Source organism: Nymphalis io, chromosome 23 (assembly GCF_905147045.1).
Source record: "Nymphalis io chromosome 23, ilAglIoxx1.1, whole genome shotgun sequence".
In the NCBI taxonomy this organism is placed as follows: domain Eukaryota; kingdom Metazoa; phylum Arthropoda; class Insecta; order Lepidoptera; family Nymphalidae; genus Nymphalis; species Nymphalis io.
This window is the reverse complement of record NC_065910.1, coordinates 4,071,855-4,092,710: the sequence shown is the minus strand read 5'-3', so window position 1 is coordinate 4,092,710 and position 20,856 is coordinate 4,071,855. Positions and strand designations below refer to the sequence as shown.

The 20,856-nt window shown below is 31.0% G+C and overlaps 1 protein-coding gene across 3 annotated transcripts in view; it reads left to right on the top strand.

Annotated features, from left to right (window-relative positions):
• The window catches only part of LOC126777624 (uncharacterized), a 119,639-nt gene that overhangs the window by 60,378 nt on the left and 38,405 nt on the right, over positions 1-20,856 (top strand). For all 3 annotated transcript variants that reach the window (XM_050500718.1, XM_050500717.1, XM_050500716.1), the window contains exons 2-5: positions 2,379-2,447; positions 16,141-16,775; positions 18,314-18,471; positions 19,447-19,590. In XM_050500718.1, coding sequence (XP_050356675.1) covers positions 2,390-2,447; positions 16,141-16,775; positions 18,314-18,471; positions 19,447-19,590 — 995 coding nt within the window. In that variant the 5' untranslated portion in view covers positions 2,379-2,389. The remainder of the gene's footprint in view (positions 1-2,378; positions 2,448-16,140; positions 16,776-18,313; positions 18,472-19,446; positions 19,591-20,856) is intronic.

Below are 20,856 nucleotides of genomic sequence, written 5' to 3'. Positions count from 1 at the left end.
CATCCTGTGACCTATTGATAATATTTTTTTCGAAAATAAATTCTGACTTGCATGGAATTGCAAATTTTATCAAAATCGGTTCATTTTGATAAAATTTTGATATGAAACAAGGTCGAACCCCAAGGATAGACATAGGTTATTTTTCCTAATTCTTGCCGCTTCCTCAATACACGGGCAAATCTGCAAGTGAAAACTAGTTAGTTTTACATACTTCAATAATGTAAGTAAATGATAAGTTAGACGTGCGGTAAATCAGCTGATCGCATAGTTCAAAACAGTAATGTCGGCGAGCGTCATTGACACACATACGCTTTGACGTAATACGCAATACAGCCTTATTCTGTAAAATATTTACGATGCATTTACGAACGAATTAGAACGATTTTAAAAACTTACATAAAAATATTTTTTATGACTTTAAATTGTAATCACCGTATTACCATTTAAGGTTTTCTTAAATGTCGTAATCGATTTTATGTTATGATTTTATTACAACAAATTGATTGCTGTTTTATATAATTTTGACAGTAATTTATGTAAATTGATTCGATTGCATTTATTTTATTGTATTGTGATATGAAATATAATAATCAAATGTTTAGTGCATTGTCTTATACGTCCGGGTTAATTAATTCTCGAGAAACAAACTGTGCGTGACTTGTTCAATTAGCTATGTAATTGCTATACTAATATTATAAAGAGGTAAAGTTTGTGAGGTTGTAGGGTAATCTCTGGATCTACTGAAGCGATTTTGAAAATTCTTTTACTCATAGAAAGCCACATCATTTGTGAGCGTCACAGGCTATATATTAACCCGAAATATGAAAAGACTTTTTCGTGGTAGTCAGATTTCGTGGCCAACGCGACTTTTGTCAGGACATAAATCATAGCACTCAGTACTAACCGAACCACAATCATAATTTCATCACAAGTGAAAATGTTTACCGCCCAACGAAGTGGACACGGGTCAGCTAGTTATTAATATACCTTAGTTTAGGAAAATATTAAAAAACTAAACTGTAATTTTTGTATAAAGTATTGCATATATTAATAATAGTCTTGAACTTGTATTAAGCAATCTACACTAGTATAAAATTATAAATGTGATAGTAACTACTTACGACTTTTTAATTACAACGTCAAACACCAATATATCCAACCTTTTTTTTTAACGCTGGAAAAACGCGTTACACGTTTCCCCCACGGGAACAGTGGGGGGGTATGTGGGCTCGCCGGTGCCCTCCAAGTGCGCCCCGAACATCGGAATACCCACTAAAAAACCAGTGGTACCCTTTCCGTCTAAAAGAGGAGCGCCATCGTTTTCGCATGCTATCGTGACGCAATATCTCCGCCCTTACCCAACATGCGGGCGAACACTAGTATCTTATATAATATTCAAAAGTAATGTTGATGTTTCACTAGATAATAAAAAAATTAACCCATATTAGAAATCGGCTTCTTTTTTTAAAAGATTTATTTTATTACATTAATAATTTCCAGAATAAGTAAGTAGGGTCATTCAACGGAAAATAATTTAATACGTCACATTACACTGTCACGTGACAGCTGTTTGTTTAGGTTTTTTATTGCGACATGTTAATATCCTCTGCGAATATTCTTAGATGGAAAGTTATTTTTTTTATTAAAGTAGGTTATTTAGCATCGGCATCGATCGAATTTTTTTTAATTATATGTTCTATTAATAAATAAAGAACTCCAATCCATGATCAACTTATACGATTTTTTTAAATTCCTGCCCATTCGTGTATATATGATTGAGTAATATATATCCAAACAAATTTTCGAAACGATAATAATATTTACATTTTATTAAATATTTAAATTAATACGTTGGAGATCTTCTATCGCTTAATATGTTTTTTATAACACTTTTGTCTTAGTATGCAATTAAGTGTTTTATAAGTATCAATATTTCAAATAATTTTAAAGTCGATCGTGGAATGCATTGAACCCAATCAGACGAGCCAAAATCTTCTTAATTTTAAAAAGTTAGCTAAGGATTACATCACTCAGTTTCACTCTGATAAATATTATATTTATTTACTTAAATATTATGTAGACATTATCTCATTGTGTGTTCTAATTATGATATTATGCTTATTTTAATTACGTTATTGTATTTATTATTTTTTTCTTCAAAATTCAAGACATTTAGGCATAGGATGTTATTTAATTTTACTTTATTTTTTAATATATTACGCACCACAATTAGATAAATGTGTAAGATTGGAAGAGATCGCAACCTAACAATAAGATGTATTCTAAATCTTATATAGTTTTATACTTTATGTAATTTATATCTTTGAAAGTTATTACTAAAATGAAAACTTTTTTAACTATTTTTTTTTTAATTTCAGAATTCACCACAATGAATCTAAAGAGTATTTACAACATCGTCTGGCTCCTGGCTTTGGCTGTTACAGCTTGTAAGTATTAAATATTTATAAACATAACAATATATTTTTATGAAAAAAAGGTTTTTTAGCGTAACATCTTTTTATAAAATATGGGATGGGAAATTGGGTAATCTGATGGTAATGGTCTACCTAGGGAACTATATCCCCCGTTCCTGTTGTTATACTAGCTCACTGAGCCTTCAAACCGGAACACAATACTAAGTATTGCTGTTTGACGGTAGCTTATGTGAGGAATGGGTGGTCAAAGCCCTACCAACAAGTAAAAAATAATAAGAAAAAATTCTTCTAAAACTGTTAGAGTGAAATTTCCTCTGTATTTATTTTCGGTTATTGACATTTGTGGGTCGTACGATTTTGTAAAACATTAATATGTACCTTATAACTAGATAGCAGGCTACAAAAAAAGATAAAAATATTTTTATACTATTTACATACTAAATCATTAGTCAATAAAACTTATAATAAACTAAATATTAAATAATTTAAATAATAAAATAATTTGCATACTATATTTGCATATTAATTCATCAATTAAACTGTCTATAAAGTGTAATAATTATCATTCTTCTTGATAAAATCTACATTTTGGATCGGCGACACCTTTGAATTAGATTTAATCTTGTTAACGATACAAAAGTATCTTACAGAGCTAACTTGTTTAAATGTTATAAATATTATAATTAGTTAGCGTAAAACATTGCTCATAATAATTGTACAGGCGCGGTAATTATATGGAACGAGATGACCCAGTGATAAGAACGCGTGAATCTTAACCGATGAGCGTGGGTTCAGACCCGGGCAAGCACCACTGAATTTTTATGTGCTTAATTTGTGATTATAATAACCTTTGTCCTTTTATATATAATTGCTTTATCCGTTCATTGCTGGAATATGGTTCTGTAGTCAGGAATCCACTATATAAAACTTATATTGATACAATAGAAAAAAATCAACATAAATTTGTTAAATATCTTAATTATAAATGTTTCACTCTAAATCGTAATCCACCTAAAATGATTTCCTTACTAGATCGTCGTACAATGCGAGATCAAAGTTTTTTATTTAAAATAATTCATAACTTGAATGATAGTCCATATCTTTTAAGCAAAATTCACTTTAGATGTAAAAAAGTGAACACACGCAATAGTGCTTTATTCCACTTACCCTCCACTCGAACCAATTATGCTCAAAATGAATTTATATATCGCTCTTGTAAGAGCTACAATAGGAAGTTTATTGCCTTGGACATGTTTTCTTGTACGCTCAATACATTTAAAAAAAGAGTTTGTGTGCATTTATTAACTTAGTCAATGTTTTTATTTTATCTATTTAATTTTTATTATATGATATTGTTTTGCTGTTGTTAACTGTTTGAATCTTAATATTTATTATTTGTAATTTACAAAATTGCTTGTTTACTGTCATACATGAATTAGTTTTGAGTGGAAACTTGATTGGTGTGTGATCGAGTTAATTTGTTGTGTAGTATATGTGACGTGTACTGTTTGTTTCCCAGATATAATAAAAATAAAAAAAATAAATAAAAATAAAAAAAATAATTCATCTCGTGCTTTACGGTGAAGGAAAACTTCGTGAGAAAACCTGCATGTGTCTAATTTCACTGAAATTCAGCCACATTTGTATTCCACCAACTCGCATTGGAGCAACGTGTTGGAACAAGCTCCAAACCTTCTCCTAAAAAAGGGAAAGGAGGCCTTTAGCCCAGCAGTGGGACATTCACAGGTACGGTGTGGTAACGGTTATTACATTAAGATCAAATATATGAGTTTAATGATAATTTAACGATAAATTGTAATATTTAAAATTATAATAATAATATATATATTATTTTTCGTGCTTGTAATAGTTTCATCAAATATCCAATAATTCACATACACCAATAAAACAAGTTTTATGGAAGGGACTAAAATAACAGAAGGTGTGTTGCTATTTATATACTTTAAATTTCCATTCTGAAGATGTTACTCACGCGGTTATTGATCGCCATATGTGTAAAACCTGATCGTACGAGTCGAATATCTTTGGCTCTCATCCTATAAGAGCAAGGGAATTCCCAGAAGCGGGAAATCTTAATAGCGGTTTAGGCTAGTAAGTTTTTGTAGGTTTTATTAAAGACGTGTTACATACATATACATTTATAAAATATAACTTTGATTCCATATTTGAATACTTTAACAAATGACTGCAATTATATTAACACTAAATATTTGAGAAGGAAATCTTATTATGTGTCATTTTTCAAATTATGTATTAAGCCTTGTACTAAAGCGAGGATGGCTAAAAAGGCGAGGAGAAAAAATCCCCACTGAAAACAAGCTGTGCGAAAATGTCTTTATTAAAACATACCATTTCTGCTCTCCTTCCGCTGCTGAGCTTTATGATTATCGGTTATAAAACTATTTTTGAAAATGTTGTTAATATTTGTTTATAAAGTTCATTGTATTAATAGAAAAGGCGTAATAGCTGCTATGTATAATTTTAATTTGCGTTTGGTCTTTGTACAAAACCGTCTGGGTATATATAGCCCACGTATAATCGGCCAAAAAGCAATACTTATTAGTAACTGAGCCAGTACAGGCACAAGGAACATTGAATTTTAGTTACCAAAGTTGGTGACGCATTGGCGATGTCAGATATGGTTACTATTTTTTACAGCGCCAATGTTTATGCGCAGTGGTGACCACTTACCATTAGGTTGCCTATTTGCTAATCAACCTTCCTATAATGTCAAACAAAAGAATAGTAATTAGTCTTGTAGTTAATATTCTTATAACTGAAACATCTCATTTAAATTATTCATATTAGTATTTAAATAATTATTATTTAATGTAAATCTTACTCTTGTTTAATGTAAATCATCAATGATTTAGTATATAAGTATCAAAAATTAAAATACTTACAGCTGCACAAATTATAACTGCGCGGAATGATGATAAATTATAAATAAAATTGTATCGTTTAATTTTATTAATATTATACTTTTACGTTTTTATCTTTTCACAAGTATACAATTTCAATGATAACAATATTTTGTGTAATATTTAATTAATTAATTATCGTTTTCCTTAAACTCATAATTATAATGACGTAGCTAATTGAACAAGTCACGCATACCTTGTTTCTCAACAAGTTATAACTCAAGATGTACAAACATATATTGATATTATTTTGACAATTAAGAATTTTCTGTTTGTTTTTAGAATCACAAAAAACTAAGTCTTCAATTTTTATTATATATATAATTGTTTTTTATCAATAATTTTTGTTATTTATAAAAAAATAAACCGGTCATCATCGCTTTCTGCTACAAACTGGGAATCGCTGATGCGTTTCCAGCTTTAAAAGAACCTGTGTACTCGATTTTTGAATTGATTATGTTTTTTTTTCTTTAAACGAATTAAATGCAAAAAGTATATAATGCAATGCCTGTTTTTTAGGAATTACTAATATTCCTATTTAAAGCTGCAATTAAGCGTACAGTTATAGTATATTCATCCCATAATAATGAATGGGGATGAATATACCTCAAGGGATCAAGCGGCCCAACCTATTGCGGTATTGATGCTTAAATCTCGACGCACGTACATTAGCGGGATACCAAACGTCCACGTGGTAAGGATGAAATTTACCACAGCGGCCAAGGGTTTTGCGTAATTGTAAAAAACATCTTCACATTTATAATACTAGCTTCCGTGTGGCTATACGGTGTGTGTGTGTGTGTGTGTGTGTGTGGTTGTGTTAAATATTCTACTGCAAAACAGAAGTGCTTGTTATTGTTGTGTTCCGGTTTGAAGGGTGAGTGAGCCATTGTAATTACAGGCACAAGGGACATAACATCTTTGTTCCCAAGGTTGGTGGCGCATTGGTGATGTAAGCGATGGTTAACATTTCTTACAATGCCAATGTCTATGGGCGTTGGTGACCACTTATCATCAGGTGGCCCATATGCTCGTCCGCCAACCTATACTATAAAAAAAAGCTTATATGTTAAGTCAGGATATAAGCTATCTCTATTCCTTATACCAACAAGTACATACAAATGTCAACATTCATGGTTATTAGTCAAACGGTGTTCAAATCTATTCATCTCAAATAGATATTCCAGCATCCATTACATAATTATATAATTTACAATACGAAATTCACGTTTGTCTCGTCAATAGTCTTAATTGAAGGCGTGTGAAATTGTAAAGCGCACCTACTTAATTTACAATACTATTTAATAAAACATTAACCGAAACACACTTTTGGTATAAGTTTTATGTTCCTTAACATAAAATAAATAGATATAGATAGATAAATAGTATTGTATTATAAGTAACAATACCAAATCCAGGTGTCATTTCACGTTTACATAAATTTCGAAGTTGGAAAGTACCACAGTTCAATTAACATATTAATTAAGGTCAACACCTCAGTATCTGCCTCTCCCTGAATTGATAATCGTGGTACAATATTCAGGAAACTTGAATTTGAGATTTTAACTACTATACACAGTGATAGATGGAAGCGATAGTGAGATATATTAGGCAGATATATCACGTATTGTTTAGAAAGTTATAATATGAACCGCTGAATATTTTTTTTATGGATTATAAAGTCTCAATATATGGGACACTTACTGGTTGTGACTACTGGGCTAATGCCTTGTCCTCTCTTGATGAGATGGTTTGGAACTTATTCCACCACGCTCCTCCAACGACGGTTGGTACACGTGACAGTTTTTATCTGCCAGATGCAGGTTCCTTCACGATATTTTCCTTCACTACCTTGCATGACATGAATTATAGAAACAAATAAAGCAAAAAAAATTCAATGGTGCTTGCCCGGGCTTGAACTCGGAATCACCCCCCACATAAGGGTGAAAAATAGGAGATTAAATTTTTATAAGTTCGAATTTTATTTAAAGTGAGTTTTATTTTTACTTGTTTAATTAATGCTATATTACAAGCTTAGCCTAGCTTTTGGAACAGTAACTTTAGAACAAAGATAGGATTATCTGACAGGGCAGTAAAATGAGGTGATTGTCAACGCCTCCGTCCTTACATCGGATTCACTTAATGTAATTACTTCATTATTAATTCGCTGTAGTTGAAATAATATTCATCTACTCCATTAACGAATAAATTCATAAATTTATATTAAAAAAAATTAAAAGTAACAAAAAAGCATGTGAATGTCCCCACTGCTGTCCTAAGGCCTCCTCTCCTTTTTAGAAGAAGGTTGGGCGCTTATTCCACCACGCTGCTCCAATACACGCATTTCAGTGAAACACATACACAGACACATACAAGTTTCCTTACGATGTTTTCCTTCCAATGAGCACCAGATGAATAGACACAAATTAAGCACATGAAAGTTTAGTGGTGTCTAGGTTTGAATCTACTATCATCGGTTAATTCACGCGTTGTAACCACTGAGCCATCTCGGCTCAATTAATACTTATCTTATAAAAATATGAATGTTGGTATTTTGATTAATATAATTTCACACCGTTTGACATATAATAGATATGTTTTATATGTGTATCTACTTTGTAGCTCGCCTCTAGATTGAGCTACAGCCCATTAACATCGATGCTATTTACCGAACGCCATGACTGTCGGTATACACGTTGGCTGGCTTGGCTGGAAATAAAATACATTACTTACAACAAGGGGTTAAAATAGAGCACATTTGCTACAAATGTAGTCCTATTAAAGGTTTCAAGTTTTTAATTAAAATATCCAGTTTTTATGTTGAAATTACCTTTTGCAGAAAATGGTTTTGATTATTATTTTGTTGTTTCCTAAATATTTCTAGTAATAAAATACTTAGAAATTAATTTAAAACCAAAATAAACAACTCAAAAAGACTAGATTTTTAGTTAAGGCCAAAAAGCTCGTATTGTTTTCAGAAAAAAAATACGTTGTAGCTTACTAACCCGTTTTTAATTTACAAAAAGCCATTGGTCCTGTGCCTTAATTATTTCCGGTCGCCTCGGATTGCCGTCCCATTGGAGTATGATTGTATGAATAGAGAGTGCTGTGGTTGCGCATACACTTGTGCACTGTAATATGTTCTGCGCAGTTGGCTAATCTGTCTTGATATTGTATACCGTGGCCGAAATCGGACAGAAGGATATCACCATTAATCGTTACCAAATTTCTCAAATTTAAAGCTACGACAAGTAATATACCTTAAGTATTATACCCACTGAGCCATGTTGAATATTTTTTACTTAAATTAATACAGATGGTCATGTATTTGTCATGACAACAAGTTTACATAGAATAAATAAATAAGTGTATATTTACATAAAATCTTATAACAACGTTTATTTATAAAGCTGGTCTTGCGTAGTCGCTGACGTTGATAAATCTCTGCTCTTTATCTACTGACAAGAAATGCATACAATTTAAAGTTTCGCGAGGAGTTTCTTGCCTCATGCGCTTTTCCATTATCTTTGTTGATCTTTGTCAAACGTGTGGCACTGGAGTTAGAGTGGGACACCGTAGACAAAGGAAATATATACAACCTCATTAATTATTTAAATGGCAAATCTCTTACAAATTAAGTGGATTCTTTTTTAAGTTATCTTTTTGCTCTTCATTAATTCTAAATATTCTGAAGGACGTTAACTAACTACTTACTAACTTGTTAATGTTGCTAATGTAAAATAACTGACGTATGATAACGAAACGCTGAGTTCCATCGTAGTAAGCATTACGAGATTGTTAAATATTATTTGAGTACATTCAAACAAATGTCGTGAAGGTGATTTGGCAACTGAAAATAAGCTCAAAAAATATTAATTATACATTTAAATCTTATTCATAACTAAACTCATTTTTAGTGCAATGAAAATCTTTACAGTATTTTCTTAAATCAGCACAAACACACACACATACGCGACTTTAACTTATATTTAAATTATTTACTGCCGCTGTCATGGCATCTAGCGTCTAACATATTTGAATAAAAAAAAATACAATAACATAGTATTTTTTACAGTTTGAAAATGGAAACTTGTTTTTTACATACAACTTTTTGCTGTAATAGAAGTCAGTGTCGCAAGGAATTTTGTCATGTTACGTATGTATGTGTTGGTATAAGCTCAGAATCCTGCTCATTAACAAGAGAAGGTAGCAGTGAAATATTTACGTAATATTAGCTTAAGAAGCCAGCCGAGAAATATTTACATAATATTAGTTTAAATTGTTCGCAAATTACTCGTCTCAAATGTAATTTGTAGCGTCTGTAAGTTTGTTTATGTCATTTGTTATTATTGTTAGTACTACTAATTTAAATAATTGGTTAGTGTTTGTTCTTCTTGCAATAACAGTGTTGTTTTGAAATCGTTCTATGTCGTAAAAAAGGCGTGGTATAGAAGCCGTGGATAAACACTAGTGATCTTAAAAATACTTATGTTTTTTACATCGTATACATTTTTATTTGATATGTATATATGAAAACTATAGCTACGTAGCTTTCTTATGGTAAAATTGTCTTTACATATTTGTTTTTCAAACTTCTCAAAATAGTTTATTTTACAGCAAAAATATTACACACTTGATACAATAGCTGGGTTGTTTACTGAAATGATATCATAATTGTATTTCCGGTGGCATCCACACTAAGCAAGCGTGTGTCGTGGATACCTTCTATTTTTCTATAAAGCTTATAAATATTTCTTACCTCTATGCATCCGATTTTGATGAGACTTTGGTTAGGTGTTATGCGTACACCAGCGAAGGCTTACATAATAAGACAAGATGTTTTTTTGTATATTTGTCCTTCAATTTTAACCGTTTTTGAAGACCCTTATTCTACACGTGCGAAGCCGGAACGTGAAGTTGAAGCTTATAAGAAAGCAAAATTGTATTAAATTGCACAAAATCAATATTATGTTAGACTAAAATTTTAAATGCTTAAAAATGTTCAACGCTTCCCTTTCGCTAAGCGAGCGTAACTCACAAATTCGAATTTCGCTTATCGATCATGCAAGTTTGCTCATTCCGTTTGGCACATGGGTTGCATAAGATGTTTGAACATGTCGCTTTTAGAAATGGCCCTGCAACGTGCCAAGGCTGCCTTTGTTTTTAAGCTAATGAGCCGAAGGGTAGGTATGAGTTATTATTATTTAAAAACTTTAATAGTTTTTTGTTTAAATATATTGATGTTTTTAAATTATTTTAAAAATTGTTACAATTTATTTTAATTTAATATTACTAGTTTGTTTAGTTTAGAAATGTATAAGCTTGTGGGTTGACAAAATACTTTGTTGGTTAATTGACTTTTAAGACTGCAGAACCTAAGGTCATGGGTTCAAACCCTCTCGTGACAATATAATGTCATTTAATTTTTCTGCCAAAAAAATTCATTAGCAGCTCGAACATTTTTAGTTACTTTGTAGTTTTACAATGTTAACACTCCTTAATGTGTCTCGAAAAGCACGTAAAGCCGTTAGTCCTGCACCCGAATTTCTGAATTTTCTTCGGTCGTTCAAATAGCAATCCCATTGAATTATTAGAGCAATGAATTAGACCACCAACAACGGTATTGTTATTTTGACACATAATTGGTTTATTTATATTTATAATAGAAAAACGGTCATTAACTTTAAAATAATCAATGATTACTTCAATATATTTTGACATGCATAAACAAGTGTGTGGGTAATTGTTAATCTGATACATATAACACGTACATATATAAAACTTTATCAACTACTCTAATGTCAAAATTACGTCATCGCACATCAGTTATTATATTTTAAGTCAACCTTATAGTATTTGCCTTTAGTAAATCACTGAAGTGAAATTGATTAAACGGCTACAAAGACACATAAATCCTAAACAATAACAGTCAATCGAAATAATACTACACAGTCTCCTACGGATTTCAGGGTACGTCTACCGAGCGATGAATTGTGAAACACGTGAGAGAGATTATGATGTCTTGATATTTGAGTTCTTATGGAAACTTTTTAGGTAAGAATAAATGACAACCCCTTTTTTAGTCAACTTCATTAAGGAAGGAAATTGATAAAATTTGGGTCTATTTATTTTAGTATGTTCCTCGATAATAAAAGACGCAATCCGATTTTAATAATAAGTATTTTTTATTCGATTAGTTATATATTCTGTGTGGTCATATTGTTAAAATGCGAATTGATAGATAAACGTCGAGTTTTGTATGTGTGCAAAATTTCATTCTTACGATTTCTGGCTTAAACGCCGAACAAGAACGAAAACCGCAAACCAAAAGTTACCAAAAACGTGTAAATTGACATAATAAATGAATTTATTTTATATTACATTTACAATAAAAGGACCCAGGAATAAAATTCTCCTGTCTACATTCCGACCCACTTTAAATACTTTTGCGACCGCGAGACGCGCAGCGTGGAACGAAATTTATTTAACTTGGTCGAAGTTAAGGCGCGACAAAGTTTCTTGGACCAATTTCAACTAAATACTTCGGAGCGTACCATCTTACTTAACAAATTTCATTAATTGACAAAACACTACAGTGTTTGAGGGCAAGACGGATGATAGTATACTTGTAATTACTTAGTTTATCAAATGAATTAACTTACGAATAATTTTACCTCAGTACTTTTCGTAATTACGTTTAGAAATGAAATAATGTAAAGTGATGGTAACATTATTGACTTCACAATATATTATGTATTGTATTTAAATACTGTGTAGTAGTTAAATTACATAGCAAAAGTCCGACTGCGATGATGTAAGGATAAATACTAATGAAGTTAATTTCATACTAACCAGAAAGTCGTCTGTACCTGAATTGACAGTATTACCAGTCAAAGAGCTTTTATAAAGTTCTACCACCAATAAATTGTTAATAATTACTGTTAAAATACTTTTTTTACGAAATTAAAACAATGTTTTTTTTTTTAATTATTGAGTCGTAAATTTTATTTGTAAAAATAGATATTGATAAACACTGACGATTTTTACTTTTACATTAATAAGACATCTTTTATATTTCATATTAAATATTCTGTATCCTTGAAATGATAAGCGATGAACATTTTGTTATTGTAAAAGTCTAATAGAGTTAATTCATGAACTCGCAATGAAAGGTGATTAAGTAAGCTCAAATCTCCTATGGATAGTCACGTGTACGCTACTGATGCAGCACGTGTAATCAGAAACATCCCCACCTGTTCACAGACGGAGGAAGCCAAGAGATTAATAAATGTTGCTGGAGGATCTAAATTGTTTTTTTTTTATATATATGAAAGAAATAATAAATTATTGTTACTATTTTTAACATTAAAAAAAGCATTTTTTATTAAAATTTAAATTGGAATTTATCATAAATATATCACGTCATGCGTGTAATGGGAGTGATGACTTTAAATATTGGTTTTTTCATGAATTTGAATACATAAAAAAATAGTTGTCAAATATCAGCGAGTATCGTTCGCACAACAGCAACTGCAAGATGAATGGTGCGATTAGGTTGAGCAAGTCGGTACAACCTTGATTGGTGGTACGTGACTGCGGCGACAATCAAACGATAGCGCGACTCGTACGGTGGCATGACATTGAACAGAGGGGGAATGGAAGTGAACATAGATAAAATTAAGAGTGGTGTCCAAACCAGATCAAGCATCACTAATTTATCACGTGCTTAATTTTGTGTTTATAATTTATTTCGTTAAAAATATATCGTGAGAAATCGTTAAAAATATCTGCTTGTCGGATGAAATTCTGTTGTCTACCACATGTTTAACCTTCTTCTTACTTTACTACTGTACAATTTACTATTATACAATGATTTTGTACGTAATCTACTGTACTGTGTTTTTTAATATTCAAGTAGTCGTCAACATATCACGTGTTTATAATTATTTTATCAAAATATATCTTTAAGATTTTCAATAACTTACAATTTTTTTTTATAATTGTTACTGTGTATTAGTTTTTCTACATCTATAAAGTAAGGTGGTCTGACTAACTTCAGGCTTAACTAAACTAGACGAAAAATTAAGTAATTAAACACAGTATTTTCACTAATATGATTCTTTAAAATAATCCAAGAAAACTACCGCTAACAGCTTTATTTCAGATTTCAGGTCTTGTTGATTATATTGCTTTAAATGATATTAAAAAAATAATTTAAAACAATCTATAAAGTGTATATCAATTTTAATCTTACAGACACAGTTGACATGTTTAAAGTACTCTTATGTTCTATGACGTCCCGACAAGAGCGATTGTTACAAAATTTTAAAGAATTTTCGCCTTTATATCTATAGCCGCAGGGACTTTAACTGTCCAAAGTTAACCGCAAAGCTTCGATAATTCTAAAGGGAAATGTATATGAAACAGCTAGCTTTTGTACAGCTGCCAATTAAAACGGAATCGTATGTCGAAGCTGAATCTCTTTTCGGTTACATTCGGATATATTTTCATTTTCAAATGAAAAACAACATGATAAATAACTGCTATAATTTTTGTACATTCAACGGACTGTGAATTCGTTTGTATGTTATCTATCGCTTTTAGTATCGCTAGGGAATTTATAGTGATATAAAATATATATGTTCACAAGATGAGTTTGATATATATTTTGTTACACGAAATATATAATTATTTATATTAGATAAATACATTTTCTTTTCGTCCTTGATATTTAGTGGTTATTGGACCACTAAGGTCAATGAAAGAAGCGATCCGTACGCGTAAGTCTGAGGTGAGATTTATTAATTTTCCCATAGCTTAAGGTTTATAATAATTGTACAATTATTTTATTCTACATCGTTAAAATTTAATACTGCTGTTGTATATCAGTGTGTGTGATGTTTTTCTGTAAACACGCAAAAAAGATCAATTTCTGAGGGAAGTCTTAATATATACCACCCACGTAAGCATATTAAATTGGAACGGGTCGGCAGTTGTATTAACCATCCCATTTATAATGGAAGTTATATATTATACCAAGTATATTGGCCTTCTGAACTTCTTAAAGGTTACAAATATGATTTCTTCGGGCGAGTGGCTTCGTAAATAAAGTCATAGGCGACATTAATGTCTATGGAACATACTGCATTAAATAGTTTCTTGAAATTTATGACATCTACTCCATAGCAGTAAAGTAAAAACGGAAATGTACTGAACATTATTTATCCGAATAAATCACGGTTTTGGGTTCCTGTACTAAATGTGGAATGAAAATATATATAATATACTGGTGGTAGGGCTTTGTGCAAGCTCGTCTGGGTAGGTACCACCCACTCATCAGATATTCTACCGCAAAACAGCAATACTTGATATTGTTGTGTTCCGGTTTGAAGGGTGAGTGAGCCAGTGTAATTACAGGCACAAGGGACATAAAATCTTAGTTCCCAAGGTTGGTGGCGCATTGGATATGTAAGCGATGGTTGACATTTCTTACAATGCCAATGTCTAAGAGCGTTGGTGACCACTTACCATCAGGTGGCCCATATGCTCGTCCGCCTTCCTTTTCTATAAAAAAAAAAAAAAAAATATAGCTTCTCCTATTTAGTTAAACTACTATAACTACTATAAACTAGCTATTAATTAGCTTGTCCGCAATAAACTGCATGCAAGATCTTTTGTTACTCTACAAAACTCTTATTTAGATTATTTCTTTTGTTTAATATTTTAGTTATTAGAAGAAATTATTCACAATTTCTTCTTATCAGCATAAGTTTCTTGGATGAGGCTTAAGTAATATTCTGTGTTTATCGATTCACGAATGAAACGATTAATTATCATCATCATTTTCATGCTCTCATGAATTTGTCCCTCTGATCAATTTTGACTACTAAGACAAATCAGCACAGAGCAATAAAGTGCGAAAGGGTGCGCAAAAACGCAAATTCCTGAACGGACTAACTGCTTTGCGTGCTTTCTGAGGAATGGAATGTGTGAATGTACCAAATTTCACTCAGGAAATTGTCAGGAAATGTTTTGATAGAAAAACCCTAAAAACTATATACCATATACATTGCCTAAGGTGTAACGAAGTATGTGAACATTTTCCCATTATTTAATAATTATTTTTACTTTGAGAAATAAAGTTATAATTTTATTAACTGTGGATTGAGCTTATTAAATGTCATACAAATGTGCCATCTTGTATTATTGATATTTATTATAAATATAACATAAAAAATACATATTTATTTATTTCTAAGTTAGCTACGTTATATATTTATTGTTTTCAGTCACTTTTAAAAACACGAAGACATGTAAAATCCATATACTACGTGCAAAGAAGATTTCCTAAAAAACGGCTAAAGTTTCTTAACGTTTTTTTTCGAACAACTTACATATCTAAATCTATCTTTTTATTTTAAAACGAATAATTAATTAAATTGTTCAGACGCGCGATTATATAATATAAATATTTTAATGAGTAAGTAAACGTAAGGTATTAAAATATTTTACGAGATTATTAATTCGTTTTGAAAAGTTATTTATTGTGATTCCGTCATTTTATATTAACGATTCAAATAACTCATTTATATTTTCGAAACATCGGGTTTTTTCCGAGTACATCATTTAGATATTAAAAATATTTAGTTTGTTATGGGATGTTTTTGTGTATTGATCATTACTTGAAAACTTATTTTGATGAGTTTTATTTCGAAATTATTATCCGTATTTCGTATTTTTCATTTAGTAATTTATTGTTACAGATGCTAAAGGAATCAATGTTCAATCAACATTTGAAGCTACAACGCAGTATGAAACAGAAACAGTGACAACTGAAGACATACAAGGTGATTTGCTTTACAATGATGAGAAAATTAGCTTAAACGACACATCGGACGAATTAAAAGGTGACAGATTCAATGTTAGTACGGAATCATCAAACGTCAAAGTCATCGATGATAATGAACAAGTGAAAAAACCTGAAAGTGCGTCAAAAGTAATGCTACCATTAGTATCAAATATTTCAAACAATAACTTTAAATATCAAACGAAAACGAGAGAAGAGCGAATTGAAAAGGAAGCAACCGCTGATAACTTTGAAAAAATGAGACAGAGAATTCAAAAAAAGAATGATATACGCGCTCACGTGCAATACGATGAAGTAACTGGCGAACTGGTTGGTGGTGATCATCCATGTCATCGGGAGTGTATGGAAGGAGAAGAGCCAATGATTTGTTACTATCATTTCAATCTAGAATGGTACCAAACTATGAGTAAGGCGTGTTACAATTGTCCGTATAATGCAACTGATTGCAAGAGATTAGATTGTATACCAGCTGATGGTATAAATAGACCATTAAATGTTATCAACAGAAAAATGCCTGGACCAGCTATTGAGGTAAGCTGTATTCAAACTGATTTTTTTACGAATACAGGAACTTACATAAAAATTTAAAGTAACATCCATCCCAATATTTATCGTCAAAATAAAGCGTCTTGATGCGAGTTTTCTAATAGTAGTAGTAGTCTATTTATTTTTGTTTATGTTATAAAACATTTTATTTATTAAATTTTTTATTACAACCAATTTATAAATTGAAATTGCCGAGGAAAATAAAACTTATATTTTAACACGACTTAATCAGCACAAAAAGTTACGTGTTGAACTTAAATTGTACAATGAGTCATTCTTAATTTGTCGTCTTTTTTAAGTTATTTTGTTTTACAAAGCGTTTTGTATATATATTGATATTTAGCTCTTATGATATCATCAAGATAGTCCAGTAATTAGAAAACATCGATAGAAAGATCTTAATGATCTAGGTTTATAAGTAATTAATTATTAATATCCTGGGACATTTTTCACACACGGCCATCTAATCCAAATTATGCTTGTACAAAGCTTGTGGAAACCAAACAACTGATATACTACATATACTACTTTTCTTTTGTAAATACATACTTATATAGATAATTAAACCCAGACTCAAACAGACATGTTCATGCACACAAATATCTGTCCTGGGAGGGAATCGAACCCACAACTTTCGGCGTGAAAGGCAAGTATCTACCAACCACGCCAACCGGCTTGTCAAAGTAAGAGTTCATGTGGTAAAAAATGTTATGATTTATCTCGTACTAGAGTAAAGGGAAATATCGTGAGGAGATTGAGTCAGAGATTTGAATATATGTAGAAGAAGAAATTTATATGTTAATACCTTCGTTATATGATTTTTCAAAATGACAGATAATATTAATAACTGTAGAAATGTCTATATTATTCGGATCGTGCAAAGTCAGCATAAAACCACTTTTGAGCTATTGAACGAAACCCTTGTATAATACAGGTAGACATAGCTGAAGTATTGCATAATTAAACAGGTACTCCAATCTCACTAGGGTGTGTATCATCACTCTCAATGACACTCTGTATGCTGTACGAGGAAAATCCTGTTAAGCACCGACAAAAAATACTTCGAGAATAATATAATTTTCATGTGAAATATTTTTTTAATGTTTTAAATGTAATTATCATAATACATATAAATACTAAATGGCTTGGCTGGTCTACTATTAGCCGCTAGTACGATTCCTCTTATTTAATATTAGGCTTTATATTTTTTGTCTTCTTTATAACTGTTTTGAGATTTAAACTATATAATCTATTTTATTATTTATCTTTTATTTTTATGTTTGACAAATTTGTGTTTTTACATTTTTTTTTAAAAGTGTCGTACTATTTGGAAAACTGAAGTTAATAGTTAGAAAATAAGCAGGTCTGGTTTATTATCAGCCTCAAGCAGATACCTGAACGCCTTTTATCTATATGAGTTGGGTACAACGCATTACTTATTATATAGTTACTTATTATTTGTACTTGGTTTGGATTATAACTATATTTTACAAGTACATATTTATAATTTGTATAATTTTAAGGTATGCCAACATGATAGAATAATAGTTGATGTCGAAAATGATCTAATGACGGAGGGAACAACAGTGCATTGGCACGGACAACATCAGCGTGGAACGCCTTATATGGATGGTACTCCGTACGTCACTCAGTGCCCAATTCTGCCGGAATCTACTTTCAGGTACTTAATGTTTTTTTAAAGGTATAAATTAATTGAATTATTGTGTTATTATTATTATTAAACAACTGTATTGCAAACTCAAAAGGGAAAAAAGACAAATACAAGTAAAAAAGAAAAAGAAAATCTTAAAAATAGTCATGCTTATAAACATATTTGCGGAGTGTAAAATGATGCATGCAAGGGGCGGTCTTATCACTCAAGTAGTGATCGCTTCCAGAAAACTTTGCATTAATATACTTGCAGGATACAACGGGCGAGTCCATTATACATACATATATGTAATATGTTTTGTTAATTGTATTGTCTTTGAAAGCTAAAGTGCCCTAATTGTAGTAGGATTAAAATAGTTTATAATACTTGGTGGTAGGCCTTTGTACAACTTACCCATCTTCGACCACTTAACAGCTCTATTTATTTCTTTTTTGGTGCTAGTGTACACAAGAGACGTAACATCTTAGGTCCCAAGGTTAGGTTGCATTGGCGATGTAAGTAACGGTTAATATTTCTTGCGGTGCCAAAATCTATAGACCATATTATAGTAAGAGGGGAGACCACTAATCAAAAGCCCATCCAGCAACCTAAACATTAAAAATAAACATATTTCCACAGGTGTCGTGCAAAACGTGCTCGCTAATTAAGTTTCATGTTTGTTTTTTCGTCTGCTATCGTAACATTCAAGAAAGACACAATGACATTGTAGTGTCAAAAAATAAGTCACTAGTTGAAATTATCTTGTAGCCCAGGAAAATATATTTATATATCCTTTTGAAACAGATCAATTAGTTTAAGCCTTTTTGCCGTATTGATTCCTCGAAATAGCTTATTACGAAGTCTATATTGATCAGCTTTAAAATATTTGCGCTGTTTTGACCAAAGTTACTGACATATGGTTTAACCTAAGTTGTAATTAGTAGTGATGACGTTACAATAAACCTTATAAGCCTATAATAATTTATGGAATGTTTATTGTTATAGGTATCAATTTAATGCCACGCATTCCGGCACTCATTTCTGGCACTCGCACTCTGGTATGCAACGGGCAGACGGCGCTGCTGGCGCTCTCATCATAAGGAAACCAAAATCTCAAGATCCGTATGGAGATATGTATGATTATGACAGGTAAGAACAATATTTGAACGTAGAATTACAAATCATTATATTATAATATAAATATTTTTATTTTATGCAAGGCCAGTGTTTATTGTAATAAAGTAATGCGATGATGATTGGTGATGATTTAAGTGATGAACGACCATTTCGGTTCTGGCTTACTTATAAATGTTATAATTATCTAAAAAGTTTGTTGTTGTATTACTTGTGTGTAGTAGAATATTATATTTTTTATGAATTTAAGCTCCCAATATGGGCTTTTGAATCCATATGATATTAAGTTTAAATAGTAATATCGATTATTAACATTATTTGAATTTGAAGATATAAATATACTTCTGACCAAATTTGTATGATATTTGATAGTATACAAGGTTTTAAAATTTCAAAATGACATTTCAGTTTTAATAGCATTTATTTTTGTTTGAATGCAGAGTAAAATTAACTGGAATATTTATCAAATTAGCAATTTGAAACTTATCTAATTAATCTTTTTATTTATTAATAGAATTATATTAGTATGAGTTTTTAAGCAAAAGCTGTTTTTCAAAATGCTTAATAAAACTTGTCCCACCCGGTGGAGGGCTGTGGTGATTATTTTTCAGTACAATAGGCTTAATGTCCTAATAACGCTTATATAATACTCCAATTTGGTTTAATATTGCCCAAAGCTAAAACTCGCAAATTAGTAGCCCCGCGAAGCGCTAAAAACTATACGATTCAGAAATGAAATGTCCCGTTAAAATAATGACTAATAAAACAAATTTGGAATTGATATTTATTTTGGCTCATTTACATAAAAACTATTTGCTAAGCTTAATTCATTTATGGTGATGATCATTAAAAACGGTTTCGTCTATAACTGTTATTTCCTCAAAACTCTGAACGAACTTAATTAAAATTATCGATATTCGTTGATATTGGGTCGATGCTTTATTGTTAATAAAATATTAATACATAATTTGTTATTATGGAATGACATCACAGAAAAATTGATTATGATTTAATATTCCATAAAAGATAAACTTTTACGATGATTAATAATTGTAATATTTAATTAATTATATAGCCGAGATGGCCCAGTGGTAAGAATGCGTGGATCTTAACCGATGCTCGTGGGTTCAAACCTGGGCAAGCACCACTGAATTTTCATGTGCTTAATTTCTGATTATAATTCATCTCGTACTTTACGGTGAAGGGAAACATCGTGAGGAAACCTGCATGTGTCTAATTTCACTGAAATTCTGCCACATGTGTATTCCACCAATCCGCATT